Source organism: Thamnophis elegans, chromosome 6, assembly GCF_009769535.1.
Source record: "Thamnophis elegans isolate rThaEle1 chromosome 6, rThaEle1.pri, whole genome shotgun sequence".
NCBI classification, from domain to species: Eukaryota; Metazoa; Chordata; class Lepidosauria; order Squamata; family Colubridae; genus Thamnophis; species Thamnophis elegans.
In genome coordinates, this window is record NC_045546.1 from 35,637,177 (window position 1) to 35,658,287 (window position 21,111).

Consider the following 21,111-nt stretch of genomic DNA (forward strand, 5'->3'; position numbering starts at 1 on the left):
CCCCTGACAGAAGCAGCTAATTTAGTTGATTCTGATATTCAGAAAAAAAGAAATGACAAACGATAAGAACTTCCAATTAGGAAGAATATTTATTTTAAAAGTATCTTATTCATTTTAAAAGTATCTTGGTGAAGCAGTGTACTTGCACAATAGAGGAAAAAGACTCCACCAGAAGCAATGTTATATGAAAAGACTCTAAAATATCAGAGGCTACTTTATTGTACTTCTGAGGAATCCAAGAGTTGGTCAAAATTATTCTCTATGAAATTAAGTGCATTGTGCATGCAGTGCGATAAAACTGCAACAAAAAGAAATACAGATTCTCTACACTAATATCAAAATTTTATATTGTGTAAATTATGTAACGTGAGAGATTAAAGATGATGCAAACATCCTATCTGTCCTAAAGTTTGAAGATGATGTGTAAAGCATTAACATGATGTGTATGGTTACGGGAGGCGGGAGTGGGAGGCACCGTCCTACGGTGGTTCTCCTCCTACCTCTCGGACAGGTCGCAGTCGGTGTTGGTTGGAGGGCAGAGGTCGACCCCTAGGCCCCTCAACTATGGGGTGCCGCAGGGTTTGGTCCTGTCCCCCCCTCCTATTTAACATCTACATGAAGCCCCTGGGTGAGATCATATGATGGCATGGGATTAAATACCACCAATATGCGGACGACACTCAATTGTATCTGTCCGCCCCGTGCCAACTCAATGAAGCAGTAGAAGTGATGTGTCAGTGCCTGGAGGCTGTTAGGGTCTGGATGGGAGCGAACAAGCTTGCACTCAATTGATGCTCCCTCCCAAAAATGGTCCAGCTATTCCATCCCTTAGCTTGGGGAGTGAAACCATACGCCCCTCAGAGAGGGTTCGCAACTTGGGAGTCCTCCTGGATCCACAGCTGACGTTAGAACATCATTTGTTGGCTGTGACCAGGGGGACCTTTGCCCAGGTCCGCCTGGTGCACCAATTGCGACCCTACCTGGACCGGGAGGCCCTTCGGATAGTCACTCACACCCTCGTGACCTCAAGACTGGATTACTGTAACGCGCTCTACATGGGGCTGCCCTTGAAGAGTGTCCGAAGACTTCAGTTAGTCCAGAACGCAGTCGCGCGAGCGATTGTGGGTGCACCTAGGTACACCCACGTTACACCTATCCTCCGCGAGCTGCACTGGCTGCCCATTGGTCTCCGGACACGCTTCAAGGTGCTAGTCGTTACTTATAAAGCTCTTCATGGCATCGGACCTGGGTACCTGAGAGACCGCCTCCTCCCAATTACCTCCCAATTACCTCCCAAAGACCGATTTGAGCGCACAGACTAGGCCTTCTCCGGATTCCATCTGCCAGCCAATGTCGGCTGGCGACTCCCCGGAGGAGAGCCTTCTCTGTTGCAGCTCCGGCCCTCTGGAACGAGCTCCCCATGGAGATCCGGACCCTTACGACCCTCCAGGCCTTCAGTAAAGACACTAAGTGCTGGCTGCTCCGGCAGGCCGGGGGCTGTTGAAGTATCCAGCCCCACAGTAACTGAATGTTGTTGTATTTTAAATTGTTTGTTTGTCTTATTTATTCCCTTCCCCTTTTTATTGTAAGCCGCCCGGAGTCTTCCGGGAGTGGGCGGCATACAAGACTAATAAACATAACAAACATAAATGTAATAACATCTACATAAATTCTAAATAATCATTTTTTAGAATATGGTCAGCTTTGCTGTTTTCAAATGCTAAAAACAAAATGTCCATTTAGATGACACAGTTTATTTTCAATGTAATATATACTACTGCCTACTTTGTAATATTAGTATGTAAAATTTGTTCCACAAACTTTGACATAATTCATAAGTTTGATAGAATGTTTGATTTGCTAGTATTCTTTAAAATATATTGTAAAAAATGTTTGTGTGTGTGTTTCTGTGTGTAGGAGAGGAACAGACTGTAGCGTGTCCACTTATTCCACTGTGACTGAGCCCATCGAGTGATATGTTGGCAGCTGTACATTCTGTGCACAATTATTAGGCAAGCTGTATTTTGGAGGATTAATTTTATTATTGAACAATTACAGTGCTCTCGATCAATCCAAAATGTTAATAAACCTCAGACTTGAATATTTAAAAAAGTGAAACTGAGGTTATGGCTTTCTTAGGAGAATATCTATGTGTGCACAATTATTGGGCAACTAGTAGTGTGCAGCATTATTATGCAACTAAATGAAAAATGAAACTTTTCCCATCTCATTTATTTTCATGTGTTAAAGTGAGAATAATAAACAACTCAAAATTTACAAATAAACATTTCTGACAGTTTAAAAAAAATCAGTGACCAATATAGCCACTCTAATTTCAATAAGCCTTCCATTCATGGAGTCCGTCTGTTTCTTGATCTGTTCACGATCAGCTTTTTGTGCAGCAGCAACCACAGCTTCCTAGACACTGTTCAGAAAGGTATACTGTTTTCCTTCACTATAAATGTCCCTTTTAAGAAAGCCCCACAAGTTCTCAATAGGTTTTAGGTGAGGTGAGGAAGGGGGGGCATGTCATTATTCTTTCATCTTTAAGCCCTTTACTAGCTAGCCATGAAGTGGAGTGCTTCGATGCATGTGATGGGGCATTTCCTGCATAAAAGTCATGGTCTTCTTGAAAGATGCAGACTTTTTCCTGTACCACTGCTTGAAGAAAGTATCTTCTAAAAACTGACAGTAGGTTTGGGAGTTGATTTTTAGTCCATCTGCAACCCGAAAAGGTCTAACTAGCTTATCTCTCATAATACCAGTCGATACCAGTACCCCACATCCACCTTGCTGGTATCTAAGTCAAAGTGGAGCTGTGTGCCTGTTACTGATTCAGTCCCGGGCCCATCCATCTGGTCTATCAAGAGTTTCTCATCAGTCCATAAAATCTCTGAAAAATCTGTCTTCAGTTATTTCTTGGCCGAGTCTTGCCATTTCAACTTATGTGGCTTGTTCAGTGGTGGTTGAATTTCAGCCTTCCTTGGCCATGTCTCTGAGCACTGAACACCTTGTACTTCTGGGCACACCAAGTAAGTTGCATTTCTGAAATATGATAGCACTGGAGGATAATGAGTTCCTGGTAGCTTCATGTTTGATTCTTCTCAAATCTTTGGCAGTTAAAGTGCACTTTCTTTCCTCAATATGTTCCTTGCGACCCTGTTGACTGTTTGCAACAAAATGTTTGATGGTTCTGTGATTATGCTCCAATATCTTAGCAATTTCAAGAGTGCTGCATCCCTCTGAAAGACTTTTTAAAATAATTTTTGACTTTTCAGAGTCAGTTAAATATCTTTTTAGCCCATTTTGCCCGGGGAAAAGAAGCTGCCTAATAATTATGCACACCTTGGGTGTTGATCTCCTTAGGCTGCACCCTTCCTCATTACACAAATACACATCACCTGATCTGTTTATATCCACTAAGCATTTAAGTTTATACAGTTTGGAGGTGGAAAGATGCATGCAAAGGGTGATATGGTCAAAATACTCACTTGCCTAATAGTTCCTGGCTATTTATTTTTTTTCTGTTCGATCACATCTGCTTGGAGACTTCCTGAATAAGTTCTTGTGGCTTTCTTGGCAAGATTTCTCAGAAATGCTTTGACATTGTCTTCTTCCTAGGCTGAGAGAAAGTGATTGGCCCAAGGCCACCCAGTTGACTTTATGCCTAAGGCAGAAGTAGAACTTACAGTCTCCCAATTTCTAGCCTGCTACACCATCCTGGATAGGACATATTCCATGTATATCTTATTAGTATGTTCAGTTACACTGACAAGCAGGAGAGAACACATGGGATTTCTCCCATGAGTCTAGTCAGATGTTATTTTTTGGGCTGAAATTTCTAGGATTTGAACTCCTAGTTCTGCATAATTTAGATAACTATATATAGTGCATATCAATAGTACTATATATTATGTACTGCATAAAAATAAAAAATCCTATTCTGCAGAAGTCACGTGCAGAAGTCATGTAGAACTTGTAAGAACATTAAAAGGATATTGATTGTACAGATCATTCAGATTTTATCACTTTTTGATACTGTTGAAAACCAGCATTTCATAAGTTTAATTCCCAGTATAGGGCACATGAATTGTAAAGATCCTTTATGTAGTGTTAATAATGTAAATATATGTAAATGATATAAAATCAGAATTCTCTACTTGTGCAAAGTAATAGGAATGCAAAAACGTAGGGCTTCTAACACAGATATATTTTACAACATGATACAACATCTAACTAGACTAGGAGCCTATTCCCGACAGTAAAGGTAAAAATTCCCCTCGCATATATGTGCTAGTTGTTACCGACTCTAGGGGGCGATGTTCATCTCCCTTTCAAAGCCAAAGAGCCAGCACTGTCCAAAGATGTCTCTGTGGTCATGTAGGTGGCATGACTAAACGCCAAAGGCGCACGGAATGCTGTTACCTTCCCACCAAAGATAATTCCTATTTTTCTACTTGCATTTTTACATGCTTTCGAATTGCTAGGTTACCAGAAGCTGGGACAAATGGGAGCTCACTCCATTACGCGACACTAGGGATATTCCCTAGTAATACCCTAAAACCTGAAGAATTTATGATTCTTTGTTTCTGTTTCTTCAAGAATTCTAGCCATTTATCTGAACATTTTTCTTGTTTTCTCAGCTCAGGCACAGAAAGTTCTTGTTTAATCTCCCAGATTTCTGCTTTTTGCCTAAAAAAAAAATCTGGAAGAGGGGTGTTGGCAAGATGTGCTAAAGTTTATTCCAGAGAAATGTGTATTCTGTCCCTTTCTGGTATTACTCTATCATGGAGGCTGTGGTTTAGCAAGTGTTGGCTGACTATTGATGATCAGTTACATAAATCTTGATTGTGGCCCAGCAGGATCCGGTTGAGCTGCTGATGGACTCGGATAGCGAGGAACCATATGAGTCTGCCAGGGAAGATGTGGAGGACCTTGGGCAGGGTTCAGACTCAGAGCAGGGACCAGAGAGGCTGGTTGGCCACCAGGAGGCACCTGAGGCATTGAGAGTGGGGAGGATCAAAGGCAGTTTGTCCCTGACGCAAGATTAAGAAGGGCGGAGAAATGGAAGCAGCAGCTCCGGAGGCAGACTCAGAAATGATAATTAAGCCCAGGTGGTTGTGGCTTGGCCCCTCCCAAGAGAGTATATAAGTGGAGAAGTTGGGAGGGGACATTTGCAGGACACAACCGTTTGAAACAGTATTGGAAAACTCTAGTCTGTCTTGTATCCATGCCTGTTGGATTTTAGGTTGCTGCCAACTATTCTTGCATGTGAGTCTTGTCTGGGCCTTCAGCCAAAGGAGTCGATTACTCCATGATTAAAGAGTGGCAGACAGCCAAGCCTGTGTCTGGGTGGTTCGCAGGCCGGAGGGGGGGTCAGAACAAATCTTTAAACAGCTAATAATCTGAGAAGACTTGATCAATTTAGTTAGAAATGAAGAGTTTTTTTCTATATTTATTTATCAACAAACAAAAACAATACAATAGAAAACAACAATACAAAGAATAATTATGAGAAAGTTCAGGGAAATGAGATTTTCAAAAGAGGTTCATTTAATAAAATGTACAAAGTATTTGTAACAAATGCAGGAAAAAAACCAAATGATATAATTTTTAAAGCTTCCTGTGATAGCAAAAAAGCAAGATATTTTTAAAATGTAGCATTCACAAAGGGAATAGTAACTATAGCCTGGTTTGGAAACATAAGGTTACATTTCTGAGTAGGAATGAAAAATATTTCTGTTTTAGGAGAGAGAAACAAGCCTTTTGGGTATTTTTGAGCTACTTTCAATAGCTTAATGCGATGAAGTTTTATTTTGGACTTTCTCACTTCCAGATTTGTGAAATTGTCAATAATATGTCAGACGGAATAAAGAATGTGTGTCTAGTTTTTTTCCCTTCTTTCTCAACTGAGAAGAGAGGGAAAAGGAGAGAATGTTAGCTTGATGAGTTTATAAAGTTAGGGGAATTACTTAGGTGGCAAATCTAAACATAGGAATTACATAGGAACATAGGAATGATTTTGTTTTTGTTTTTTCAAATTCAGAAGACTTTTAAGAGTGATGCTGTATGTACTATTACTGCATCATTACTGTAAAGGTTGTTGCCAGAAGCCAATAGCCAGAAAAAGGGAAATTTTACTTCACATGCGAATATGTAATTTTGGAATGGCTGAAAACTATGCTTCTTCAAAAGCAGTAAAAAGAAAAAGATATGTAAGCAGGAAACGACATTGGCCTTTGCTCTAGGATTTTTAGAAGTGGTAATTTTAAATTGTTTTGTTCTTATATCTTTCTTGTTATATATTGGAATTAATCTTTGATAGCTGAAGACAAAGTTTTGAAATGCATCTTCTTAATTATTTTCTGAAATTTGTCTAATTTCATGATGAATTAAAGTTTTTTTAAAAATGTTTTTTAAACTGTAATAAGTATAAGTATAATCTTTATTGTCATTGTACTTAAATACAGTGAAATTGGTTTTAACCTCACTGGTGCAAAATTATAACAGAAACAGAAAAAGAAAGAAAAAGAAAAAAAACTAGCATGTGCATGGAGTGATTGTGGTTGTATTTAAAAGTCTCACAGCCCAAGGATAGAAACTACCTGTAAACTTGTTTGTTTGGCTGGCTATACTTTGATGTTTTCTGCCTGATGGTAGAAGTGCAAAGAGACACTGACCAAAGTGTGAATGATCTCTGAGTATCTTCCTTACTCTGCTAAAGCAGTGAGACCTGCCGATGTCAACCAGTGGTGTTCAAAGGCAACCAATGGTTTCTTGTGCCAAATTGATCACTCTCTGTAGTGCCTTCCTGTCCACAGTTGTTAAACCAGCATGCCATACTGTAATATAATATGTGAGGACACTTTCTATGGTGGACTGATAGAAAGAGGTCATCAGCCGTTGTTCCACCTGATTTTTTTGCAGGACTGTAAGGAAATGAAGTCTCTGTTGGGCCTTTCCAATCACCAGAGACGTGTTGTTTTTCCAGGTGAAATCTTGACTAATAAGCACTCTCAAGAATTTAAAAGAGGAAACCCTCTCCACACAGCTCCCCTCGATATACAGTGGGGCAGGTTCCTCTCTGTGCTTCCGGAAATCTAGTATCATCTCCTTTGTCTTACTAGTGTTTAGATGTAAGTTGTTTCTTGAGCACCATGCGGATACCTTTTGGACTTCTTTCCTGCATGCTGATTCGTCCCCTCCAGTTATGAGACCCAGCACTGTTGTGTCATCTGCAAACTTTATTATGATGTTGGATGAATCAGAGGATATGCAGTCATATGTATACAGCGAGTACAGGTATGGGCTGAGCACACAGCCCTGAGGGGAACCTATGCTGAGCTTCAGCGTGAAAGATGTAAAGGACCTAACCCTTACTGTTTGTGGACGATCCGTCAGGAAGTCTTTGATCCATTCACAAGTGAGGGGGGGGGGGGAATTCAGGTCAGTTAACTTTTCAATGAGAATTCCTGGTAAGATGGTGTTAAAGGCCCAGCTATAGTCTATAAAAAGCATTCTGACATAATTCCCAGATTTCTCAAGGTGACTCAGTGCAATATGTAGAGCAGTGGTGATGGCGTCCCCTGTCAACCTGTTGCTTCTATAAGCAAACTGGTGTTGATCAAAATTTGGTGAAAGACAGGACCTGGGGTGTAGGACCAGTCTCTCAAAGCACTTCATCACTATAGAAGTCAGTGCAATGGGTCTATAGTCATTCAAGCTTTTATGGCTGCTTTCTTCGGAACTGGGATAATTATAGCTGCTTTCAAGCATGATGGGACTCTAGCCTATTGCAGGGAGAGGTTAAAAATCCTTGTCAGGTTAATTGGTCAGCACAGATTTTTACCACTTTCTGTCTGGATCTGCAGCTTTGTTGGGATTTACAGCCTTCAGCTCAGCTCTCACTTGATGTTCATCCAGGGTGAGTGGCTGGAGGTTAGAGGGCCTTTGGGCTAGAGCTACAGAGACTGATCTTTTAATCTCAAAGAGGGTGAAGAAGCTATAAAGCTCCTCTATTAGCAGAGCATTAGGATTGGCTATTTTTTTCTGTATTGCCCTGCCACACCTGTCTTGAGTTATTATCCTTAATTAGTTATTTAATCCTTAAAAAAACCCTTTAAAAACTAAACCATTACATCATGTTAATTTACATTTGAAATAATTCCCATAATACCAAAGTAATTAACTGCTTTTCCAAATATTTATTTATATTTAGCCTGTTAAACTAATTGAGGTGTTAATTAGAAAACATACTTCTATTTTAAAATTGATTAGTGTAGATATTAAGTTACTGCAAAAACATATTTCACCCTAAACTGATCTAAATAGGCCAGTCCTGTATAATGCTTTATCACCATGTTCCAAATTCCAAGTTAAACAAATCATATTTAAGCAATTTATCTATTCTCTATCTTCTAGAGCAGGGTGTAAAACTCAAGGCTAGGGAGCATGGAAACAGCAAAGGACCATGGTACGTCTGCCAGCAAAAATGGGCTCGAACTCCGTTTTCACTGGGAGAAGATTGCAGGAGGCTGTGGCAGCCAAAAACGGCGCTCGGGGCTCCATTTTTGCTCGCACCACCACAGGCGCCCCCTGCAAAACTGATGTTGAGCTGGCCACACCCACCCCAGCCACACCCACCTCATCTCCCCGAGGTCAAACACAATCCTGATGTGGCCCTCAATGAAATTGAGTTTGACACCCTTGTTCTAGAGAGATGTCTTCCCAATTCCAATTGTATTTGTTTATTTATTTGGATATATTGCCCCAATGTCAAGTATTAATAAACAAACAAACAAACAAATTTCATTCTGCATTTCAAAGATTTTTGTCATACGTATAAAAAAGCTATTGTATGTTATGAGAAACAAAAGGAAGGGACAATACATTAAGAACAGTTCTGAAGTAATAATCTGTCTAGACCGCCTTATGCTTTGAATAGTGAATGGGAAATGTAACAGTCTGTCTTGGTATTTGATATTCTATTCCTTGAGTTGTTCTTTTTGCCACAAGTACTATTTATAATATGTCTCAGACGCTGTGTCTCCTCTCACTTTGTAAAATTTTCAGTACATTGGAGAGCTCAAAGCTCTTTGAAATAGTTTCCCGGAAATGTTCATCCTCTTCCACTCCACTCAAGAGTTCTTCTAAGGTCAGTTCCCCTATTATAAAAACAATATGCACTTCTTTAGAATCAAAGTTTGGTAGACTTTTTCTGTTTTGAATTAGGGAAAACACTCATAACTACTTCTATATTTATTACAGGTAATCCTTGAGTTACAAATGTAATGGATCCTGCCATTACGATCATAATGTTAACTGAATTGTGTTAAATCAATGAACTCCATCCCTCCTTTCACCAATGCAATTGTTAATTGAATGTGTGGGTTGTTACGAGCACATGAAGTACCTCAGGAGTGGGGACGATCATGGGAGACCTAGTTGGGGACAAGACCACTGTCTCCAGCACCAAAGGCCTCTCACCACCATTGAGATATCTCATGCTCCTCTTCCCACCCCTTGCGGTCCCCACAGCTGCTTGGGCCTTCTTCCTGCCTGTAATCAGTCACTTTACTTTGGGAAGATCTCCAAAGCTCAAGTTGTTGTTACAAAGCTGTTTTCCTTAGATCTCGCATTTTTACACACACTTCTGTCCTCTTTGGAAAAGTCTTTTGCATGGAGAAAAGAAAAGTATGTAAGAACTATCATGTCTCTGTAGGCTTTGTTTTGTTGTAGCCTTAGCGGTGCCACATGTGCCCACTGCATATTTTCAGCAACAGTTTCCTAACAGCCAGAGAAGAAGTGTCATTGCCAGAGTTGCCAGAGCCCTCGCAGAGGCATAGGTCAGGTGTCAGGCCTTTGTCCAGCCATGCGAAGAAGCCTTGGGTTGGCCCCTCTCCTTCCCCCCTGAGCCCCAGCCTCTCTCTCTCAAGTGGACATTACTCTGCTCCACCACTTGTTAGAATGTCAAACTCGCCCAGCGTTTGCCAATTGTGGTACTGCAGAGCTGGATAAAGAAATGGAGAGATTGGTGCACCAGCTGTCCTCTGCCCCTTGCTAGGTGGGTCACGTCTAGCAGAGATTTGGCAGGCACGGAGAAGCATGTGGGGTCGCTCTGAAAGAGGCGCCCTCTCAATGGTGGGAGCAGTCTGATCTCCTCTGGAGCGCACGCATCAAGCGAAAGGTACAGGGAGCCAGTGCACAAAGCTCTCTATTTCTTTATCCATCTCCACGGTGATGCAATTAGCAAGATCCAGGCGGGTTCAGAACTCCAGCAATTGACTTGAACTCTGGAAATCTTCCCTAGGTAAGTGAGTGATTGGTGCGGGTACGGAGCAGCATATGGAATGTGGTAGGCTAACCAAAGCAGGCCCAATGTCTGTAGATACCTGGCAGGGAGCATGTTACAGTGGATCTGTGGTTGGTCGTAAGGGCGAACGACCACTGTGGTGCTGCAACATACTTAACTTTGGAACTGGGTCATAAGTACTTTTGGTGGGAATGTTGCAACTTTGAACCTTCGCTAAGTGAACTGTCATAACTCGACTACATGTATTTGGTAAAAGTAATATAGTTCCCATATAATATCCGCCAAATTGTGGGGAACCAAATATTCCATTCATTTGAAATTCCATTTGAATGCATTTCTGAATCCTACAGTTCCATCTGTAGATTTACATAAGAACTACTTTCTTAGATTAATAGAGCAGACTTCTTCAATCTGTTGCTTTCCACTCCAGATCTGTTGAATGCCATTCTAATAATTAAAGGCCATGGATGTGGAGATCCTAGACTGAGGAAGGCTGGAGAGATACTGCCTAGATATGCACAGCTATATGACTATGCTTCAGAGTGAGGAATGGGGACAGTGAAAATTGGGAAAAGAAACTCTTAAACTCTAAGGAAATATTCAGACAGTTCAAACTCCTTGCTTTCTCAGTATTGTTTTACTGAAACAATAAAAATGCAGAAGAAAAATATATTTGTCTTTGTGGGCCTATCTACTTTGAATTTCAGTTATTAGTTTTATTTTAATGTGTCAAAAGAATGAGTCTCTCATCTTCCTTTAGCTCTGCATATTTATTCTGTTCTGATCAGTTTTATATTGGAAGGAAAAAGCTCTTAGAGACTCAACAGCATATATGAAACTTTTTCTTAAATATTTCTTTTTGGACTTGATTGTTGCTGCTTAGGGAGTTAATGAATATGATGCTGAACTCACAATAAACTGAGATTTATAATTACAATAGAGCTTAACTGAAATAAAAAGCAGATTTCCCAAAAATACAACCAAGAATATCTTAGTTAACAATGCAACTGAAGAATGCTTGGTAAAATTATCCTGTTCCAACTGGATAAAAATACAGCTTGAAACATTTCAAACATTTTTGATTCTCATGGCAAGATTTAGCTCTTTCCTTCTAAAAAACGCAGAACATTTGTATGGTTAAATATATTTATAACTATTTAGCTGCCAATAATCACTTCTGGCAGGTTACCCTGCATCAAATGAAAAAAAATGTTTTGCAAGACAATTAATTACAATGCAGTTAACTTGATAGAATCTCTGTAAAGCAATTTAATAAAATTTGCTCAATAAAGAATTTAAAAAAAGACTTAAACTTGCTGTCTTCTATTTCATCTTGCTGCAAAGTGAGATCAAGCTATACAGTTTGAATGGCTCTTTGAATAAACAAAAACAATTTTTGCTTTGTACAATATACATCATACAGTAATTTTATCTAAATAGATCAATTTCAACCAGCTATGATATTTCTTAAATATGTACATGTGGCTAAGTCTTTATAGTTTTATCAACAGAATGCTTTTACAAAATTGCAATATAATAAAAATAAGGATTTCAAGATTTATTTATTCTTACCATCATTGTTTACATCTATCTTCTGGAAAATCAGGTTTGTCATTTCTTCAGGAGACATCTCTTGGTTGTTACTGATGGTTTGAATAGCCTAAATAAATAAGAATGTAAGAATAACCACATTATATTGCAAATATAAGAGGTAACTTTTGTATACCATGCATTTGAGGCAAATTAGAAAAGTATTCCAGTTATATCAACACTAGTCACGTTATTTAAAAGACTCTAAAACTTTAGAGACTTATTAACATATCAAGTTTATGTTAAAATGCTTATCACAGTGTTTTGATATTTTAAAAAAAACTATTAATACTATTCCTACGGCTTTTAATTTTTCATTGCAGCTGAAGAAATGAAGATGATGACTGAATGTCTTGGTATTGATTTGATTTGATTGATTTGATTTTATTATATTTATATGCTGCCCTTTTCCCCCGAAGGGGACTCAGGGCGGCTCACAATTCAAATCAGGGAAGTGGAGTACAAACAGAAAATAAAAGACGAAACATAACAATACATAATTTAAAAACACAACAGTCATACCATTCGAGACGGGGGCAACAGCTCTTTAGCCCCAGGCCTGTCGGAACAGCCAGGTTTTAAGGGCTTTGCGGAAGGCCTGGAGGGTGGTGAGGGTTCGAATCTCCACGGGGAGTTCGTTCCAGAGGGTCGGAGCAGCCACAGAGAAGGCTCTCCTCCGGGTAGTCGCCAGTCGGCATTGGCCGGCAGATGGAATTCGGAGGGGGCCTAATCTGTGGGATCTAATCGGTTTATTGGAGGTAATTGGCAGCAGGCGGTCTCTCAAGTACCCAGGTCCAATACCATGAAGGGCTTTAGGGCTTATCAATGTAGAAACACCATTTGTTTATTAAAATACTATATGTGGAGGAACCTATGGAGATGACCCAGAAGCTACAGCTAGCAGATCAAAAGTATTCTGACAGGGTAACATTTCCTCTAAAATCACTACACTAATTACTAGTAACCTTAACGGGCCAGTTCAGAATACTGTCCAATACCTATGAAGTCTTCCATAGTTATAGCAGCAATATTTATTAGATAATTGCATGCTAACATTGAATCTGTCCCTTGAGAGTACTTTCTAACTTCCCAACTTCCCAACTTCAGAGGTAGGCAGATATACAGAACCCTTTGAAATGCTTATCATATTTACATTTGCTTAGCTCTATCTCTTTACAATTCATATATTGGTCTACACCAGGGATGTCAAACTCCATTTCATTGAGGGCCATATCAGGATTGTGTTTGACCTTGAGGGCCGGGGTGTGTGGCCAGGCAGGATGTGGCCAGCTCAACCACTTATCGAGGCTTCATTTATGGCTGTATTGGCCTCCTGCAGCCCTCTGTCAGTAAAATCAGCTCGGGGGAAATACAAGGGGGGAAGGAATCCGTTGTACCCACAAGGGAGATTTGCGTGACAGTAAATGGAATGTTTCATTGGAAGTTGGGAAGAAATGGGCCATTTCAATATTTAAAGTTTAAATCTAGAAATCAGGGGTTCTAGTTTTGGGTACCACAAGTTCCCCCTGTGGCTTGTGCAGACAAAGTGAGGATCAGAGTCTTGAGCTCTTTCTCTGCCTGTAACCAGGTTTTTAAAAACGGGGATCCTCCGGGTCCCACATCCTGGAGTTCTGCCTACAGTTTGGGAAATAGCTGATTGCCACTTCCTTTGAAAAGACATTTTTTTCTGGTATCACTTCATCAAGCCCATCCATCACATTAAGAATTTACTGAACAGTGAAATAGTTACTAAATTTTACTGAGTTTACTAAATTACTAGTTACTAAGATTCTGATAAATGACTATCAGACTTTGAAAACCTGGTATCACTGGATCATGTTCAACAATTTTGTTGAATTAACATTAATAAAAAGGTTTTAAATTGGATTTTGAATAAATGTGCAATTAATTGTTACAGTTTTGAATTTTACTGTAACTATCTTCCTTCAGTCGTGCAAACCGCCCAGTCACATGACCCCCCAGCCACACCCACAAAGCCACGCCCACAGAACCAGTAGTAAAAAAAATTGAATTCCACCACTGGGTGGGGGGCACTGAGGATCAGTTTATAGCACCAAGGGGGCGGTGGACTGAAAAAGTTTGGGAACCACTGGTTTAGGATATAAAAAATACATTAAGTAATTTTAAGTAGTTTTCTTGTCCTGCTATTATAGAACAGTCACTCATACAAACATCAGGAGCTTCACCAAATCTTGGAAAAAGTTTTTCCTTTTTAAATGTTCACTCATTGTTTATGATTATTTGAACAAGAAACTGTCTATCTGCCTATTAATGAACTGGGAGTTCACCATAATTTGTCCCAGGACCTATCATATTGTGGGGGTTTTCTTTTAATTTAAGTCTTAAATTGGATATTCTAGAAAAGAAATTAGATTAACTGTTACCCTAAGTGGTACAACATTTTTTTTAGGAGAGATCTAAGACAGCTAGATTGGACAGGCCTTAGTCTTATATATAGCAATAGTAATTAGACTTATATACTGCTTCACAGTGCTTTACAGCCCTCTCCAAGCAGTTTACAGAGTCAGCTCTTTGATATATAGGAAGGCTTTTTCTTCGGTAAAAAGGCTTAGGAATTATGAAAATAATATAGGGAGTTTTAATTTTTATGGCTGAACAGTTATTCTGTTCGCAAATATATGATTAAGAATTCTCTGCCTTGCCCTTTCATATCTATTTAAAGCAGAAAGAATGATAGTAATGGAGATACTGGGTACCTGGTATAAGAATAAACACATAAAAGTTGCATTTCCGCCCTAGTTTCTTTGAATATGTAAAACAGCTGTTACTCAGTTCCTCCCATGAACAATGAAACTCTTGCCCCACCTACAGTTCAGTCCTTTCCACCACTGGTTCATCTCTCTAAATGTGCTAAATGTTTAGTTGTGACTTGGCACTTCCTTGGTTAAAGCAGCTCCTTTCCATCTGCATCTCTATAACTGTCTGGTTTGGTTCTGCAACCCAACAAGACAGACAGATTTCAGAGGATAATTAGAATTGCAGAAAAAACAATTACTACCAACCTCCCTTCCATGCAGGACCTATATACTACACAAGTCAAAAAGAGGGCTGTGGAAATATTTCCAGACTCCTCACATCCTGGATATAAATTGTTTCAACTCAAAACGACGCTATAGAGCACTGCACACAGAACAACTAAACACAAGAACACCATCAAACTGCTAAACAAATAATTCCCTCAACCCTGTCAAACTAAGTCTGCATTACTATTACTATTAATCTCATTCATATCACCTATCTCCTCCCACTTATGACTGTATGACTGTAACTTTGTTGCCTATATCCTTACGATTTATATTGATTATTTCCTAGTATGATTTGATTGCTTATTTGTACCCTATGACTATCATTAAGTGTTATACCTTATGATTCGTGACAAATGTATCTTTTCTTTTATATACACTGAGAACAATAGCAATAGCAGTTAGACTTATATACCGCTTCATAGGGCTTTCAGCGCTCTCTAAGCGGTTTACAGAGTCAGCATATTGCCCCCAACAACAATCCGGGTCCTCATTTTATCCACCTCGGAAGGATGGAAGGCTGAGTCAACCCTGAGCGGTGAGATTTGAACAGTCGAACTGCAGAACTGCAGTCAGCTGAAGTAGCCTGCAGTGCTGCATTTAACCACTGCGCCACCTCGACACTGCACCAAAGACAAATTCCTTGTGTGGCCAATAAAGAATTCTATTCTATTCTATTTTTTCAGTGCTATTGCGCTAGATTACTCCTCCAAAATACCAACAGCCGATAGCAGCTTTGGATAATTTCAGTCTCATCTAATGGAAGTGGGGAAAGCTCAGTGTAGATACATATTGCCTTTGTCGCTGGGACAGCAAAGAAATCATGTGACAATTTGGCTATATATTTATTACAACAGTCAAAACACCAGTATATTCTCAGTATCAAACTCGTAGAATGACATCCTTGCTAATTAGTGCATTTACTCACCATTAACATGCTTATTACTTCTTTTTTGTCAATTGTTCCACTCCCGTCAAGATCATAAAGTTTAAAATACCATTTCAGTTTTTGGTCAATTTTCCCTCGTATCACCAGATTTATAGCAGCTAAAAGCTCCAAATAGTCAATAAATCCATCCTTTAAAACAAACAAACAAACAAACAAACAAACAGGTGAATATATTTGCAAAGTATATGAAATTGCATTTATTTTGACACTATTAGTAATAGGATAACTGGCTGCAAAAATAATTGAGGATATTTTGATAACTTCCTCATCCTGTTAACTTTCTTGCTACAGAAGAGTCTCTCCCACTCATAAATAAGGAAAAATATTAGTAGAAGGCCAGAAACAGAAAACAACTCACTGTATAACCATAGATCATGAGAATAATAATAATGTGGTACGGAGACTTCCTCTCTGTATCACCACTTCAGACTGCTCACCAGGTTTTAAAAAGTAGAAGTGGTAAACTTCGGAAACGTCACTGCTGTTACAGCAAACCAGAACCGTTCATTATGAAAACGGCAGTTCCACATCAAGAACAGTTTCTAGCCACTGAGAACAGTCTCACTGCCTCAGTCTGCTGCAGCTCAAATTTCTGTGAAGGCAATTTTACAAAAAGCATGTTGACAGTATTCTAAGGTATGCTAGCAGAGCGTGAGGTTGATAGGTTGATTCGTGACAAATGTATCTTTTCTTTTATATACACTGAGAACAATAGCAATAGCAGTTAGACTTATATACCGCTTCATAGGGCTTTCAGCGCTCTCTAAGCGGTTTACAGAGTCAGCATATTGCCCCCAACAACAATCCGGGTCCTCATTTTATCCACCTCGGAAGGATGGAAGGCTGAGTCAACCCTGAGCGGTGAGATTTGAACAGTCGAACTGCAGAACTGCAGTCAGCTGAAGTAGCCTGCAGTGCTGCATTTAACCACTGCGCCACCTCGACACTGCACCAAAGACAAATTCCTTGTGTGGCCAATAAAGAATTCTATTCTATTCTATTTTTTCAGTGCTATTGCGCTAGATTACTCCTCCAAAATACCAACAGCCGATAGCAGCTTTGGATAATTTCAGTCTCATCTAATGGAAGTGGGGAAAGCTCAGTGTAGATACATATTGCCTTTGTCGCTGGGACAGCAAAGAAATCATGTGACAATTTGGCTATATATTTATTACAACAGTCAAAACACCAGTATATTCTCAGTATAGATAGCAGTTGATTTCTGCATGTGAAAAACAGCAATGTTTGAGTTGTTCATCTCTTTTCTTGAAAAGACTAGTCATATCAGGATATCGGAATTTTCACAAAAAGAAGAGCATAGAGCTGAGGGAAAATTACCTATCCTTATTCAGTGACTATGGGTGCCTGCTTTGCAAGAAAGAGGAACCCTGAATAATAGAAATTGTTGGGTTGAGGGCAGGACATGTGAAGGAGCTGATTTAGGGACACAGTTTGAGCAAGTGATATAGGTGTTTAAACAAAGGAAAATGTATTGGCAAAGCAAAGCTGCTGAGAATTCCATTGTTAAGAGGATGGATAACTGATCTCTCACCTATTTCCTAGATCAGGGGTGTCAAACCTGATTTCATTGAGGGCCATATGAAGGTTGCGTTTGACCTTGGAGGCCCAGAAGGGTGTGGCCAGGGTGGACGTGGCCACAGTGTGCATAACCTGGTACCCTCCTTTCCTTCCTTCCCTCCCTCCTTTTCTTCTTTTCTTTTTTCTTCTCTCTTCATTTTCCTTCCTTCCTTTCCTTCTTTCCTTATTTTTCCTTCCTTGCTGTCTTCCCATCTTCCCTCTTTCCCTTTCTTGTTTGTTGTCCCTTCTTGCATGTTTAGTTTGTTTTGATATTCCTCTGCCAGCAAAAACTGAGCTTGGGGAGGTGAGTGTGCCCCCCACCCCATTTTTGTGGCAGAGGCACCGTGGGGCAGTCCTTTGCTGTTTCCAGGCTGGCCCTATGGACCAGATCTAAGCATCCTGTGGGCCGGATCTGGACCACTGGCCTTGAGTTTGACACCCCTGTCCCAGATGAACTTATATTAGGTGAGGAATGTTCATTATTTTCTTTCTGATAGGATTAAAAGGCTTTTTTGGCAGCAGAAACAGCCATGTTTGAGTTTTGCATTAGGCAGGGATGTGGAAGAGTTTGAAGAAGACTCTGTAGCTTTATTATTATTATTACTATCAATCACAATTGATTCAATACTTTTGATTTATTTTATTTTCAGGCATTTGTTATCCTATCCTATCTGTGCTTATTCTAAAAAAAGGTTCCAAGCTATTCTCTTAAAATGTACTCACATATAAAGATATATAAAGCTACCATTGCAACTTCACTGCAATATGTTGATGAGAAAGATGCAGAGTAGGGCAACAATAGGTAAATGGAAAAACTAAGGCTTGAATACACAGCCAAGCACTGGGTCATAAATCTCAGAAACAAAAGAAGAAAGCATGAGGCCCAGGTGGAAATCAGAGTTTAACAGGAAAAAACAACAAAGAGGCCAATGGATGGTACTGCTCAAAATCTCAGATATTTCCATCCCAAAGGACAGCATGAAACATTAACAGGATCTGTACAAATAAACAGGATCGCTATAAAAGTAGAGAGCCTAATTCAGAAATAGGAATATGTGATTGTTATCGCTGAAATGTTATGGGCTGATATTCACGACTGGCACACGACACTGGAAAGCTACTACAGGCAGTTCTCGACCTATGACCACAACTGAGCCCAAAATTATTGTTGCTAAGTGCAACATTTGTTCAATGAATTTTGCCCCATTTTACGACTTTTTACGCCACAGTTGTTAACTCAATCATTGCAGTTCTTAAATTAGTAACACGGTTGTTAAATGAATGTCACTTCCCCCTTGACTGTTGGAAGGTCACAAAAGGGGATCACATGAACTTTGGACACTGCAACCGTCATAAATATGAATCAGTTGCCAAACATCTGAATTTTGAACATGTGACTAAGGGGACGCTGCAAGGGTTGTAAGTGAAAAACGGTCATAAGTCACTTTTTTCCCAGTTGTAACTTTGAAGGGTCACTAAGTGAACTGTTGTAAGTTGACCTGTACTTGTGCAAAAGGACCAGATCCAACAGAGGGAGGAGGGGTGCTGCACAATATGCAAGGAAAAATATATTTGCATATATCTGTTTGAAACAATATTAGGATAAAAGTGAAACAAAAAGAATACTGTTGTAGTTTATTATATGCTCCTGCAGCAAGCATATAATATGCAGATACAGATAAGATTTTTCTGCATCCGATGATGTTTTTCAAAGAGGAATGTGAATAGTAATAGTGGGAATTGCACTTGCTCAAATGTTTGCTGGAAATAATTCTACCAAAATTCTTTTTTCCTCTTGTTGAAACTTCATTTATCAAACTGTTGAAAAAGCAGCTCTATGCATCCATATTTCTCAGAAATATGTTACAGTGAATTTTAAAACACTTACTTCTGTGGAAGCAAGTGGTTTATTTTGTACTCACCTACTCTAGTAACTTAGAATTGGTCAAGTAACAGCCCAGGATGGATTGTACTGGGATCTTTATTTTCAGGTCTTTTAAAGTCTACTGTTTGCTGGACCAAATTGCCTTGGGCAATGCTAATTTACAAACTGCCATCTAAGTATTTGTTTCTTTGATTTGTATCCTCTTTCATTTAGAGTATCCTTCTCTTTTTATTTTAGAATGTAGGTATGTAGTGCCATGTGGTCATTTTGTTTTTCAGATATAATTCCTGAGGTCTCTTTTCTTCAATGCTGTCTCTGGTTCTTTTGGAAGAATAATTTTTGTTTAAATCATAGTAGACAGGTTAGAAGCAATCTCATTGAATTTGGTGGGGAATTCACTTGCAGGATTAAATCCTTAGCAATAAAATGTATAGCAAAAATAGCTTTTTATCTAATACATATTAATTAGATGACATCTTGGATATAAAAAAGAAATGATTGATTCCATAGAAACACCATTGTGTTACAGTTGAACTTGTTCAATTCTGGATATTGATAAAGTCCAAAACAAATTTGTCAACAATTTGCAAAGAAATATGTAAGCATGGCTGCACAAACAGTTGCATTCATGCAAGTTATGTGTATGAGATAGTAAAGGAGAATACTCAAAAAGTGGCTATGATGTATAGTTTAATCAGAATAAAACATTTAATAGTATATAAGCACATAAACTATTCTGACAGGCATGGAAAAGGATACAATTTGTGCCTCCCCTCATTGAATTTAAATTTAAATATTTACAGTTAAACATTTTTAAATTTCTTTTATCAAATCGTTTCTGATAAAAGAATTGAGGTGGTGCAGTGGTTAGAGTGCAGTACTGCAAGCTACTTCAGCTGACTGCTAGCTGCAGTTCGGCAGTTCAAATCTCACCAGCTCAAGGTTGACTCAATCTTCCTGCCTTCCGAGGTGGGTAAAATGAGGATCCAGATTGTTACAGATTGCTGACTCTGTAAACCACTTAAGAGGGCTGTAAAAGCACTATGAAGTGGTATAGAAGTTTAAACACTATTGCTAAGTACTATTTTGAGGATTTCTACCATTTTTGTGAATTTCTTTGAATTCTTAAGAGATTATAGAAATAATAGTGAGAATAGTTTAAACCATCAATACTATTGGTCTGATACATAGAGCAGCTGGGAACGGCGATCCTGCAACTTCTGAAAAATTGAAAAGATCTCTTTCAGGTGCAGGAAAGGATGCTTTTTCCCATTACAGCATGCATGAAGTCAATTAGAATGTTGAATGCACAGCTTTTAAAGCTACCTTCCCCCAAAAGATTGACGTTAATCAGCATCATCTTCAGCAAACTGCACGGACGCCAAAATGATCATTTTGTGTGCTTTGTCTTCACTTAACAACTGCTCTATTTAGCAACCATTCAAAATCACACAAAAATGTAACCTCATACTTTCAACTACCTTAGTGACCCTTAGTCATGTCATCATTTGCAAGCTTGACAGTCAGCTTTCAGCAAGTAGATTAAATAGAGAAGCTGGCAGTGAAATTGCAAGTCATAGATAAGTATTGTCTTGCTTAACAACTATATCATTTAGTGACATTATTGCCAGCCCCAATTAAGGTTGTTTAGTGGTAGTACCTATAGATATAGACTATTAACTATTTGTTTATTATTGCTTTTTAATTAATATCAAAAATAGAAATAAAAAGG

General features: G+C 39.1%; 1 protein-coding gene across 1 annotated transcript in view; it reads right to left on the reverse strand.

The window, feature by feature from the left end:
- Nucleotides 1-8,738: 8,738 nt before the first annotated feature.
- GUCA1C (guanylate cyclase activator 1C) overlaps nucleotides 8,739-21,111 on the reverse strand; it is a 16,626-nt gene continuing 4,253 nt past the window's right edge. Inside the window, exons 2-4 of the mRNA XM_032220154.1 lie at nucleotides 15,896-16,045; nucleotides 11,885-11,972; nucleotides 8,739-9,164 (exon numbers count right to left, since the gene is read on the reverse strand). Coding sequence (XP_032076045.1) covers nucleotides 9,034-9,164; nucleotides 11,885-11,972; nucleotides 15,896-16,045 — 369 coding nt within the window. The 3' untranslated portion in view covers nucleotides 8,739-9,033. The remainder of the gene's footprint in view (nucleotides 9,165-11,884; nucleotides 11,973-15,895; nucleotides 16,046-21,111) is intronic.